This window comes from Nerophis ophidion, linkage group LG02 (assembly GCF_033978795.1).
Source record: "Nerophis ophidion isolate RoL-2023_Sa linkage group LG02, RoL_Noph_v1.0, whole genome shotgun sequence".
Taxonomy (NCBI): Eukaryota; Metazoa; Chordata; class Actinopteri; order Syngnathiformes; family Syngnathidae; genus Nerophis; species Nerophis ophidion.
This window is the reverse complement of record NC_084612.1, coordinates 56705801-56719928: the sequence shown is the minus strand read 5'-3', so window position 1 is coordinate 56719928 and position 14128 is coordinate 56705801. Positions and strand designations below refer to the sequence as shown.

Sequence of the window (14128 nt, the reverse complement as noted above, 5' to 3'; positions counted from 1 at the left end):
CAATTACGGTCATCACATCTGCAGAAGGGTTACTGCGTCTGCCTCACAATACGAAGGTCCTGGGTTCAATCCCGGGCTCGAGATCTTTCTGTGTGGAGTTTGCATGTCCTCCCCGGGTACTCCGGCTTCCTCCCACTTCCAAAGACATGCACCTGGGGATAGGTTGGTTGGCAACACTAAATTGGCCCTAGTGTGTGAATGTGAGTGTGAATGTTGTCTGTCTATCTGTGTTGGCCCTGTGACGAGGTGGCGACTTGTCCAGGGTGTACGCCGCCTTCCGCCCGATTGTAGCTGAGATAGGCACTGTCACGCCAAATTTCTTCCCCCCTACAAAAACCTTCCCCCTGCCATTTACTTCCTGGGTGATGATTAATACAGACGTTTTGTTAACGCTATATTATAAAAATATAACGCTATATTATAAAAAATACAGACGTTTTGTTAACGCTATATTATAAAAAAAGTTAAAAAACAATTTACAAACACAAGCTATGGGATGACGCATTTACTTCCGGGATCATGTTTCCCCTTATGTCATCCCATAGCTTGTGTTTGTAAATAGTTTTTTAAATTTTTTTATAATATAGCGTTAACAAAACGTCTGTATTTTTATAATATAGCGTTATATTTTTATAATATAGCGTTAACAAAACGTCTGTATTAATCATGACCCCGGAAGTAAATGGGGGGGGGAGGTTTTTGTAGGGAGAAGAAATTTGGCGTGACAGCACCAGCGACCCCCGCGACCCCAAAGGGAATAAGCGGTAGAAAATGGATGGATGGAATTGACCCCGTTACACATGCATGTTCCAAATAAACTTAAACTCAACTTGACTGAAGTCAAAGTGTTTCCAGTGTTGCTGGGGCCCCTAAAAGTCCATTTTTCTACCGCTTATTCCCTTCGGGGTCGAAGGGGCCCCTAAAAGTCCTCATAGCTAATACAGGTTCCTGGCACCTCTGGATAAAAGGGGTGCGGCAGGAAGGTGGCCTCCATTAAAGTCCGTTAATAAGGCTTGAAAAGGATTAACGTGGTCCTGTCCACTCAATCGCTGCATGCTTGGTAGATGACATCATTTAGATCACCAGCTGACCCCCTCCTCGCCTAAGAGTAGCCTCACGGTGCCTACCTGCTCTCTTTGCACACGTCACCAGGCAGCTCTCCTCTGATTGGACGCCAGGTCTGCCCCGCCCCGCCCCCACCCCAGCCTCCTCTCTCGTCCTGTTTATTTACTATAAGTGACGTCGAATATAATCCCGAGTGGGCTTCCGCGGAGGATGGAGGACGGAAAAGAAGACGTAGGAAGTAGAGGGTGTGTTTTTTTGTCAAAGTTTGAACCGGAATTAAAAACCGAGGAGTTTGTGGCCGCGACGTCACGGCGGCTTGTCGGATGCTGAGGAGGAGGATGCGTGATTGTGACAACCTCCATTTTTACAACACGAATACTAAATAAATATCTTCTGGAAACTATAAACGCTTCGACGTCTCCAGTAATGGACTCTCAACAGTGAGGTAGGAGACATGTTTGTGTTTTCGTTGAGTAGAAGGCGGCCATAGCACGACGGCGGTGATGGTGTGTTTGGGTGTAGCTACAGCTGTCAGTGATGCTCACACACACACGCAATCTTGTATTTATTACCTCCTTGAGACCTCTGAAAAATGCCTACCTCTTTAGGACCACCCTTTCTAGATATATAAAAATATGTATTTACAACACTAATAATATACAGTGGGGCAAAAAAGTATTTAGTCAGCCACCGATTGTGCAAATTCTCCCACTTAAAATAATGATGGAGGTCTGTAATATTCCTCATAGGTACACTTCAACTGTGAGAGACGGAATGTGGGGGGGAAAATCCAGGAATTCACATTGTAAGAATTTTAAAGAATTTATTTGTAAATTATGGTGGAAAGTAAGTATTTGGTCAACCATTCAAAGCTCTCACTGATGGAAGGAGGTTTTGGCTCAAAATCTCACGATATCTGGCCCCATTCATTCTTTCCTTAACACGGATCAATCGTCCTGTCCCCTTAGCAGAAAAACAGCCCCAAAGCATGAGGTTTCCAACCCCATGCTTCACAGTAGGTATGGTGCTCTTGGGATGCAACTCAGTATTCTTCTTCCTCCAAACACGACGGGGCTGTTTTTCTGCAAAGGGGACAGGACGATTGATCCGTGTTAAGGAAAGAATGAATGGGGCCATGTATCGTGAGATTTTGAGCCAAAACCTCCTTCCATCAGTAAGAGCTTTGAATGGTTGACCAAATAGTTATTTTCCACCATAATTTACAAATAAATTATTTAAAAGTCCTACAATGTGAATTCTTGGATTTTTTTTCACATTCTGTCTCTCACAGTCGAAGTGTACCTATGATGAAAATGACAGACCTCTGTCATCATTTTAAGTGGGAGAACTTGCACAATCAGTGGCTGACTAAATACTTTTTTGCCCCACTGTATAAATGCTATGCAAATATGAAAAAGCTTGTTGTGGAAAATGAGTTGGAATTTCACCAGAAAAAGGTCACAATTTCACAAGAAAAACTTTGAATTTTGGCAGTGTTACAATAAAAGTCGTCATTTTACTCAACACAACTAAACATTTGCCAGGAAAAACTAAACATTTGTGCAATTTTGTGATAAAAACTTGGAATTTTACTCAATAACAGTCTCAATTTTACAATAATTTTACTTGACAAAAGTCACAATTTTATAAGAAAACTGTAAAATGTTGGCAATATTATAATAACAATCAGAATTTTCCCTCGCAAAAGTCCTCGTTGTACTCAAAAAATGTCACTGTTTCACAAGAACAACAAAAAAATTGGCAATATTGTGATAAAGGTCAGAATTTTTAAGGACAAATGTCGCCATTTTGCGTCAAAAAGTAATAATTTTACATAAAAAGGTAATAATTTTACGAGAAAATATTGCAATATTACAGAAACAGAAAGAATATGAGAAATTGTTCCCAAATTTATAAGAAAAAAGTCAACACATGGAGAGAAAAAGATTGCTTTTAGTTCATTTAAAAAAAAATGTTTCGTTATTTCTTTTTTGTTGGTTTTTAATCCTCATTATTTAATTCAGGTTATTACAGTATGTCCCTATATACACATTTATATATAGTTTTTAATTATTTTTGGTCAAAGGGGGCGCATTTCAATGTCTTACACACACTCGTTATTACATATGTTGACCAACAAATTGACTGTGTCCCTTTTAAGAGGGACACAGTCAATTTAAAAAAAAAACCCTCCTTTTTGAGACCACCCTCATTTTTATAGATGTCACCAGCAGGGGTGCAAATAAGACATTGTCTATTAGATGGAATGTTATTGGGACCATGATTTATGTCATCACTTGTTCACACCTCCTCATATGTAAGATACTTTTCCTTCTTCATGTCTCAAGAAGGGTAGAAATACAAGAACACACACACACACATTCTTGTATTTATTACCTTCTTGAGATCACTGAAAAATGCCTACCTCTTTAGGACGACCCTTTCTAGGTATATAAAGATGTGTATTTACAACATTAATAATATATACATACTATGCAAATATGAAAAAAAAATGTTGTGAAAAATGAGATGGAAGTTCACAAGAAAAATAACAATTTCCCAAGAAAAACTTAGAATTTTGGCAGTATTATAATAAGTCGTCATTTTACTCAACGCAAGTCAAAATTTGACAAGAAAAACTGAACATTTGTGCAATACTATTATTTTACTCAATAACAGTTGCAATTTTACAAGAAAAAGCTTAATATGTTGGCAATTTTATGAAAAAAGTCGTAATTTTACTCGAAAAAAGTCACAATTTTATAAGAAAACTTTAAAATGTTGGCAATAATATAATAATAATGAGAATTTTACAAGTGTATTTAAAAGTCATCGTTGTACTCCAAAAAAATTCACTGTTTTACAAGAACAAAAAAAAAAAATGGCAATATTGTGATAAAGGTCAGAATTGTATATGACAATGTCGCCATTTTATGTCAAAAATGAATAATTTTACACAAAAAAGTAATAGTTTTACAAGAAAATATTGCAATATTACAGAAACAGAAAGAATATGAGAAATTGTTCCCAATTTTATGACAAAAAAGTCAACACATGGTGAGAAAAACCCTGCTTTTAGTTAATTACATTTTTTTTTGAATTTTTTATTTTTTTGTTGTTGGTTTTTAATCTTCATTATTTAATTTAAGTTATTACAGTATGTCTCTATATACGTATTTATTTATTTAGTTATTTTTGGTCAAAGAGGGCGCATTTCAATTTCTTACACACACTTGTTATTTCTTATGTTGACCAGAAGGGGAGCACTTTTAAAAGCGACACAGAGTCAATTTGAAAAATCCCTCCTTTTTGGGACCACCCTCATTTTGATAGATGTCACCAGCAGGGGTGCAAATGAGACATTGTCTATTCGATGCAATGTTATTGGGACCATGATTTATGTCATCACTTGTTCACACCTCCTCATAAGGAAGATACTTTTCCTTGTGGATGTCTCAAGAAGGGTAGAAATACAAGAACAGACACACACACGCACACGCACGCACACACACACACACACACACACACACACACACACACTCTGCAGTAGTAAAACTGCACGAGCTATTAGGACGCGCAGTGAAGGATATGTAATGATGGCGGCTTGGTCACCAGATGTGTCTCCTCTTCCAAATGTTGGGATGAAAGAAAATGGTGGATCACTTGTTATGATTAATGTGTGCGGGCATGTGTGTGTGTGTGTGTGTGTGTGTGTGTGTGTGTGTGTGTGTGCGTGCGTGCGTGCGTGCGTGCGTGTGTGCGTGCGTGCGTGCGTGCGTGCGTGCGTGCGTGCGTGCGTGCGTGCGTGCGTGCGTGCGTGCGTGCGTGCGTGTGTGTGCGTGCGTGCGTGCGTGTGTGAGATGATACATATGATGAATAGACATTGCCACCTCGACGCCATGGCAACAGCATTAGATGTGAAATGTTATGCTTCAGTCTTCACATATAGCACAGGTGTCAAAGTCGAGGCCTTTTATGTGGGCCGCAAAATCTTGTGAATATCCTTGGAAATAATGAGTGTCAATTAGGGTTGTACAGACAAAAATGAAACATATTCGGTGCTATACCGCCTCTATAAAGTACCGGTCCCTCACCCCCACACCTTCCCGTCATTGTCACTTTGTGTCATTGCTGGTTTTACAAGCAGAAGAGCATGTTTGGCAGTGCACACACACAGAGTATTTACAAGCAGACACAGTGTGTAGACAGAAAAGGGAAAAAAGACACATTTTGGTCTAAAAACTAAAGATAAAGGTGACACTGAAACGCCCTCAGGAAGAGGTGCTTTAAGTTAAAGTTAAAGCACCAATGATTGTCACACACACACTAGTGAAATTTGTCCTCTGTATTTGACCCATCCCTTTGATCATCCCGTGGGAAGTGAGGGGAGCAATGGGCAGCAGTGGTGCCGCGCCCGGGAATCATTTATGGTGATTTAACCCCCAATTCCAACCCTTGACGCTTAGTGCCAAGCAGGGAGGCAATGGGTCCCATTATTATAGTCTTTGGTATGACTCAGCCGGGGTTTGAACTCACAACCTACCGATCTCAGGGCGGACACTAGGCCACTGAGTAGGTGACATGGCAAGCGAGCTAGCGGCTTAAGTCCAGCTGCAGTCTGCAGTGTTTTAGCTACTTCTAAATCACAAATCCTCGCATCCATGGTGACAAATAAAGTATGTTTATTATAAGTAACATTATCACTGGAGGAGGAAGAATCGCTAAACATGCTTCACTACGCACTGTAGTTCACCGGCGACAAAATGTAAACAAAAGCCATTGGTGGATCTACACCTGACATCCATTGTAATGATACCAAGTACAAGAGTGTATCAGTCGATACTACTATGATTAACACAATATTTTTTAGTATCACAAAATCTTCTTTCGTTGAAAAAAAAATCATATTATGTTTATAGAGTCAGGTAATATGTCATTGGACACATGAAGACTTTAAATATGACCAATGTATGATCCTGTAACTACTCGGTATCGGATTGATACCCAAATGTGTGGTATCGTCCAAAACTAATGTAAAGTATCAAAACAGAGAAGAATAAGTGATTATTACATTTTAACAGAAGTGTAGCTAGAATATGTTAAAACAGAAAATAAGCAGATATTAACAGTAAATGAAAAAGTAGATTAATAATCAATTTTTACAGTTTGTCCCTCATAATGTTGACAAAATAATAGGTAGATAAACGACACAATATGTTACTGCATACGTGAGCAGACTAATTAGGAGTCTTTGTTTGCTTAGTTACTACTAAAAGACAAGTTGTCTAGTATGTTCACTATTTTATTTAAGGACAAAATTGCAATAATTAACATATGTTTAATGTACCCTAAGATTTTTTGTCAAAATAAATACAATAATGCAATTTGGTGTGTTCCCCTTTATTTAAAAAAAAGTATTAAAATGTATCGAAATACATTTTGGTATCGGAATGACACTAGTGTCAATAAAATACTTCATCTCTCTTACTGAATGTATTTGTTCTTTCAAGTTTGACAGAAAAAATGCACGCACTGCATGTAATCGTCTTTTAATCATGTTACAAACTTTATATCAGCATGTATTACTTTTTTTTTGTTCAAAATAAATCAAAGAATTAAATATCTGCTTGTCACCTTGACTTACGATTTCAAAGCAAGTTATCCACGCATTTGTACATAAAAATGTAATAATAAAATGCACACATATTGGTTCTGTGACGGAGCTCTTAAAAGGAAACTGGACTTTTTGGGAGTGTTGCCTATTAATCACAATCTCTACAAGACAAGAACACATGACGACAAGTACGAGGCTGCTAACAATACAGCTAATGGGGGTACTGTATTGAAGCCATAAAGCCCTCTGAAAAAAATCACAGACTAACTAGCTTATGCTGCTATATTGACATATTGGGGCAGTGAACTGCTGCATCGCCTCTGAGTTGGTAAAAGTTCATTCTAGATTATAAATCACGCCTCTCCCCTGCATAGTAATAGGCTGCTCAACTTATACGGGATGGTAAGAAAGACACGAAAAGATGCTCGTTTCGGTTTTTTTCGTATGTTTGTTTTTTCAAACCTTTGTGAGGATTAAGAATAATCTAAAGGGGAAAATATAAACATCCCATCAGTCAATCAATCAATGTTTATTTATATAGCCCTAAATCAGTAGTGTCTCAAAGGGCTGCACAAACCACGACATCCTCGGTAGAGCCCACATAAGGGCAAGGAAAACTCACCCCAGTGGGACGCCGGTGACAGTGACAATGATGACTATGAGAAACCTTGGAGCGGGCCGCATATGTGGGCTAATCTCTCTCTCTTTTTTCGAGGATTTTTTAAATAAAAAGAAGGTGAGACACCGGTTGGTAGTTTACCATGAGGTCAGGGTCGAGGTTAGGTATTTTAAGGAGAGGATAAATAATCACTTTTTTGAATGCTAGGGGAACAGTGCCAAAGGAAAGTGATAAGTTTATAATATTTAGCACTGATGGACCTAATAATACAAAGAGCGCCTTGATAAGTTTCCCAGGAAGTGGGTCAAGTAAACATGTTGTTTGTTTTATTCCATTTACACGTTGTAACAATTCTTTTAATGTTATTTTATCAAAACGAGAGAAACTATTTTGGAGGGCAGTATCTGCCGTATATACAGTCATATCTGTGTTAATAGAACCCAGTTGTAGCTGGGACGCATTGTCTTTAATCTCCTTTCTAATGAGTTCAATTTTCTTATTAAAGAATTTCATAAAGTAATTTGCCGAGTGGGTGGAGCTACTGGAAGGAGTCCCTTGTTGGGTTAGCGATGCTACGGTACTAAACAAAAATTTTGGATCGTTTTTATTAAAGTGAATGAGATTTGATCAGTCTACTACCTAGTGAAAGCAAATATTGTACAGTAAGTGATTGTTTTTTTATGTTAGTAGATTGTATTTCTTGGTCAGCAATTAGCAATACTGCTACATGATGCTTAGTGTTTAACTAATGCTGGATATGTTTAGCACACAACACAGCTTCTAAATCTTTTAAATGATTCTCCTTATATTTAAGCTAAAACATGGATCATCATTTTTCGCAAAGTAGTCTTGTCTTACATAAGGATTGTGAATGATAGACAAAAGTCCAAAAAACTTTAAATCAAAACCATAGAATCTCAAATTAACATTTCTTGCAGAAATGAATTCAAAATGCATATGATAGATGCTTGGTTGGCCTCGTCCCAAAACAGCAAAAGTTTAACGTGTAACATGCCGTTTTAAAAGCAAAATAAACTTTTACATGGATAAAAACAATACCGTAGAATGTATTTCTAACTACAGTAGTTTTATGAAACATTTTGATGTTACATTGAAAAAATGATAATTAAATAATGACAGCATTTCTACGGCATCTGCTTTTCTGTCAAACACATCATCAATTTCATTAAAATACTTTCATGGATAAAGGTCCTCTGTTCAGATATTATTTTAACATTCTTGGCTGGCTTTGGACTCATTCTGCTTCAGTATGGTGCAGTTTAGCAGTGATATGCTCAAATTGCTTTGCTGAGTCATGTTTTTGATGATTTCTATATGTATGTTCTCATCTGGATAAATAAAAATATATATATATTCCATTCTCAGCAAACTTCACACTAATTTTCTTCCTTCCCGTTCTTGGAAAACAAAACAGCATGTCGATCTTTAGCTATTAGCTAATGCTAGCGGGTAACACTAAATATTTTGCGTTGTATCTTACAGGGTTCACGGTGACATTCACTATGGTTACGGTATCAGTTTATTTCGCACAGGCATACAGTTACAATATAGAACACCACATTTTTCCAGTTTCCCATTACAGCATGAACAAAAAGACGTAGGAAGAAGCAGAGCTGATTTAATCCCACCCCCTTTCTGTTTCATAGTACTTTCTAATACATTTCTACTACAGTAACTAATGGCGGCGATGCTTGCAACTTAAGGCATAACAAATAGCTGAGAAACAGCTCCTATTTTAAAATAATCCACAGGTAACGTACCCACTCTATGAGCAACAATCTACCTGAAGCTTAATTGGACTAAATGCCAATCACTACTATTGTGTACTAACAGTTTGTGTCGGTTTATGCAAGGATAAATGTTGCATTAGTACGTACATCATGTACTCTTTACACCTGCATTCTATACCGAGATGTATCATTTCCTTTACAACGAGCTATCGGATGTCATGTTGGTACTGCAGTTGAATGCTTTCTGCAGTATGTGTTTGTGAGTACCAGGATTATCAGGGAATTGACGACACAACTGGACTGTTAAGGGGTCTCTTCTATAAAACAGTGCATGAAATTCTGACTAAAAGTCTATGTAAAAAATAGATAAAGCTCCTTTTATACCAATCAATAGTAATTTTTATTGTGTTAAAAACACTGAATGCATTTTTTTTGCCATGTTTTGTGTATATGCAAGCTTTATAGATGAGACCTCAGATTGACTTAGAAGAGGTTTGGCCTCTTGTCCGAGCTTTAGAGCATGCTCAGATGAGAGGCAAAATATCTTCTAAGAAAACCTCTACAGTCCAGTTGCAATCAAATATATTCCCTGAGAATATTTAAACATAGTTTTGGGGCATTAACACAAAAATACGGTTGATCATTAGATACAAATATGGCATGAATTTTCATTTTAGTCAATGCTTTGTAAATAATCTAATTCTTTATGGGGCATAAAACTTGTAACTGTGTTACAAAAATAGGTCTGTAAGAATAATTCTTGTCATTCTCTACAGAGAGCATTCAAAGCCTTTATATATTGAATCAAAATCGTTGAGATTCAATGATTTGGTTCATTTGCAAACATCTAAAATGATGCACAGAGCAAACTATATCCTGCTACCCAAGAATACACTTCTTCGCAACAAAAGAGAACAAAAACCTTAGAAAAGAATCACATTTAAAACATTTGTACAACACTTAATACCTTTTGCACATTAGCATTTGGAATTGAATTATAGAACCCCGAAAGGGACAAGCGGTAGAAAATGGATGGATGGATGGATGAGGCAAAGAAGTAGAACAGAGTACTAATATGATCCACTTTAAGAAAGTGTACAAACTCAAAATGTTTACAAAGTAGAAAGAAGAATCTTGACAAACGTCTCAAACATTATTCATCACATAATCATAACTTACCTAAATATTTATTTATGATAATTTTATTTATTATTATTTATGTATTTAATACTAATTTACTTACTCCTTAGTCTATTTATTTACTGATTGATTGATTGATTGATTGATTGATTGATTGATTGATTGATTGATTGATTGATTGATTGATTGATTGATTGATTGATTGATTGATTCACTGTTGTGTCACTGAATGAGTTGTTAGAAATTGCTATGATACGAAAAGGGATAGGACTGAATAAGCTCTGCTTCTTCATACTCCTTTTCAGACATGCTGTAATGATAAACTGTAAATATGTGAAGTCACATATTGTAGTCGTATAGATGTTCGGAATAAACTAACACTATAACCATGATAAGACACAGTTTATTACTATGTATTCAATTTGAAACCAGAAGTGAAAGTGCCAACTATTGTACAATTAATTTTAAAAGGAATATTGAAGACCGTCTTGTTGCATCTAAACGTAACTGTTGCGAGTTCAGGTAACCTAACTGCAAGTAGCGCACATTTCCTGGCAAAGCTAAAAGAATGGTTGAAGAATCAAGAAAGTGTCTTCATTTGACTCCCTGACCTAAATCCAGGTGCCTGGAGTTTGACACCTATATATCAATCAATCAATCAATGATCGGTCAATGTTTATTTATATAGCCCTAAATCACAAGTGTCTCAAAGGGCTGATATACAGTAATGTTGTAATAAGAGAAACCATGGCAACAGATCTGACCTATAATTTCAGTTCAGTTTCAGTTTATTTGGACCATGCATAGGATACAGCATAATGCATCACACGATTCTAGTTGTTTCATTATAGCACGTGCGAAAAGGAGTAGGAGGAAACAGAGTTTATTTAATCCTACCCCATTTCAAACCATAGCAATTTTATCCCATTTCCTTGTTGTCTGTAACAGAACAGTGAACAAATATATAATACACCATAGTAAGGATACAGGTATTAAGTACTTAATCTTTGTCTCAATGAAAAAAAAAGGTTTTAAGATGTTCACAATTAATCCGTTCCATAATTTAATTCCACATACTGATATACTAAAAGTTTTAAGTGTTGTACGAGCATACACATGTTTTAAATTAGATTTTCCTCTAAGGTTATATTTAACGTCTTTTGTTGAGAATAATTGTACATTCTTGGTTAGCAGGTTATAGTTTTCTTTGTGCATCATTTTAGATGTATGCAAATGCACCAAATCGTTGAATTTCAATAATTGCGATTTAATAAATAAAGGGTTTGTATGTTCTCTATATCCAACATTATGTATTATTATAATTGATCTTTTTTGTAACAGAGTTAGTGAATGAAGCACATATTTGTAGTTGTTCCCTATATTTCTACACAATAACTCAAATATGTAACACTAGCTAGCAGTAGAGAATATGAAGTGATTTTTGGTCTAGAACATGTTTTGCTTTGTTCATTATTGACGTGTTTCTTGCTACTTTGTGTTGTATATTTTTACATGAGATTTCCAAATCATTTTATCATCAATTATTACACCCAAAAATGTGTTTTCTTTTACCCTTTCAATTTTCACTCCGTCTATTTGTATTTGTGTTTGACTTTCTCTTCTACTGTTACCAAATAGCATTATTTTACTTTTTCTGAGATTCAATGTTAGTCTGTTTTTGTCAAACCATCTTTTTTAATAGAACCGTAGTACATCCAGAGGTGACAAGACAATTATTTCATCTTGAATAGATTTCTAATTTGTCCCCGTCGTCTTTTTCTCATCAAGGCTGCCTCTTCTCCAAAGTCCCTCATGGCCCTCGTTCACGAACCCCGTGCCCCGTCCCCGTCTCTCTCCGGCTTCAACACCCCCCTCTCCGACCCCCCGTCCTTTCGCCGCCTCGATGCCGAAACCCCTTGCACCCCCGAAATGGACCTGACGCCGACCCAGTGCGTTCTTCGCAATGTCCTCTCTATAGACACAGGGGGCCGGGTGGAACATGGCGGCGGCGGAGGAGTGGACGGACAGACGCCGGGGCACAACCAGACGCCAGGCGAAGAACAACAAGAGCACTTTGCCAACAGCGTCCTTAAACTGCACGAGCATGACGGCGGTCCCATGAGGACAGAGGGAGAGGGGACGGTGACGGAAGCCGGCAGCGCAGTGCGGAGCGATGCGTTCAACGCCAGACTGCAGTGCCAGTCCACTGGAGGGGGAGGAGGCTTTCTGGAGGGCCTGTTTGGCTGCCTGAGACCCGTCTGGACTATGATCGGGAAGGCGTACTCCACAGAGCACAAGCATGACCTGGACGGTATGTCTAATTGTCTCACCATCCAGCATCTCATTAAGTCAGTGTTTTTCAACCACTGTGCCGCGGCACACTTGTGTGCCATGAGATATAGTCTGGTGTGTCGTGGGAGGTTATGTAATTTAATCTAATTGGGTTAAAAATATGTTTTGCATACCAGTAATTATAATCCGCAAATGTGCAGTTGTTGAGTGTCTTTAATTGATTGATTGATTGATTTATTGATTGATTGATTTATTGATTGAGAAGTTTATTGACATCTTAAAGAATTGAATCCATGTAATACTTCAAAAAGGCAAATGGATGGCACAAAAAGCCAAAAGGCTTCTTTCCATTGGGGTCCATTAAATATCCATCACATTTGATACATTCAATAATAAAAGATATATAACCTGCAACATGTATTTAAAAAAATATGTTAAAAAAATGGATAAATTATGTACATATGCACAGTATACATGTCAGGTGATTTGAAAAACAATATATACAAAATATGTGAGGGGGCTGAGGGGTATGAAAACTATGTACATGACACTATGTACATGTTGACTCCAAGAGTGTGCAAAACAGAATGAGAAAATATATATGTACTATAACCACATATAAATATATATATACACTATAACCACATATACATGTATACAAACCACATATATCAATATATCAATCAATCAATCAATGTTTATTTATATAGCCCTAAATCACAAGTGTCTCAAAGGGCTGCACAGACCACAACGACATCCTCGGTAGAGCCCATATATACACTATAAGTACATATAAATATATATATATATATATATATATATATATATATATATATATATATATATATATATATATACATATATATACATATATATATATATATATATATATACAGTATATATATATATATATATATGTATATATCAAACCACATATAAATATATATACACCACATATAAATATATATATAAACTAAAACCACTAGTGTGTGAATGTGAGTGTGAATGTTGTCTGTCTATCTGTGTCGGCCCTGCGATGAGGTAGCGACTTGTCCAGGGTGTACCCCGCCTTCCGGCCGAATGTAGCTGAGTTAGGCGCCAGCGCCCCCCGCGACCCCAAAAGGGAATAAGCCGTAGAAAATGGATTGATTGATTGATTGATAATATATACACACTATAACCACATATAAATATATATAAACCACATATAAATATATATACACTATAACCACATATAAATATATATACACTATAACCACATATAAATACATATACACTATAACCACATATAAATATATATACACTATAACCACATTTAATTGTATATACACTATAACCACATATAAATATATATACAAACCACATATAAATATACACCCACTATAACCACATACAAACCTGTTTGATGCTTCACTAAAACCACATATATATACATTATATATATATATATATATATATATATATATATATATATATATATATATATATATATATATATATATATGTATATATACATATATATATGTATGTAGGTGTATATATATATATATATATACATATATATATACACTATAACCACATATAAATATATATACATTATAAGCACGTATTAATATATATGATATATATACACTATAACCACATATA

General features: G+C 36.4%; 1 protein-coding gene across 2 annotated transcripts in view; it reads left to right on the top strand.

The window, feature by feature from the left end:
* The first annotated feature begins 1228 nt into the window (after positions 1-1228).
* The window catches only part of LOC133542845 (mitogen-activated protein kinase kinase kinase 12-like), a 59230-nt gene continuing 46330 nt past the window's right edge, over positions 1229-14128 (top strand). For both annotated transcript variants that reach the window (XM_061887059.1, XM_061887054.1), the window contains exons 1-2: positions 1229-1510; positions 11978-12500. In XM_061887059.1, coding sequence (XP_061743043.1) covers positions 12002-12500 — 499 coding nt within the window. In that variant the 5' untranslated portion in view covers positions 1229-1510; positions 11978-12001. The remainder of the gene's footprint in view (positions 1511-11977; positions 12501-14128) is intronic.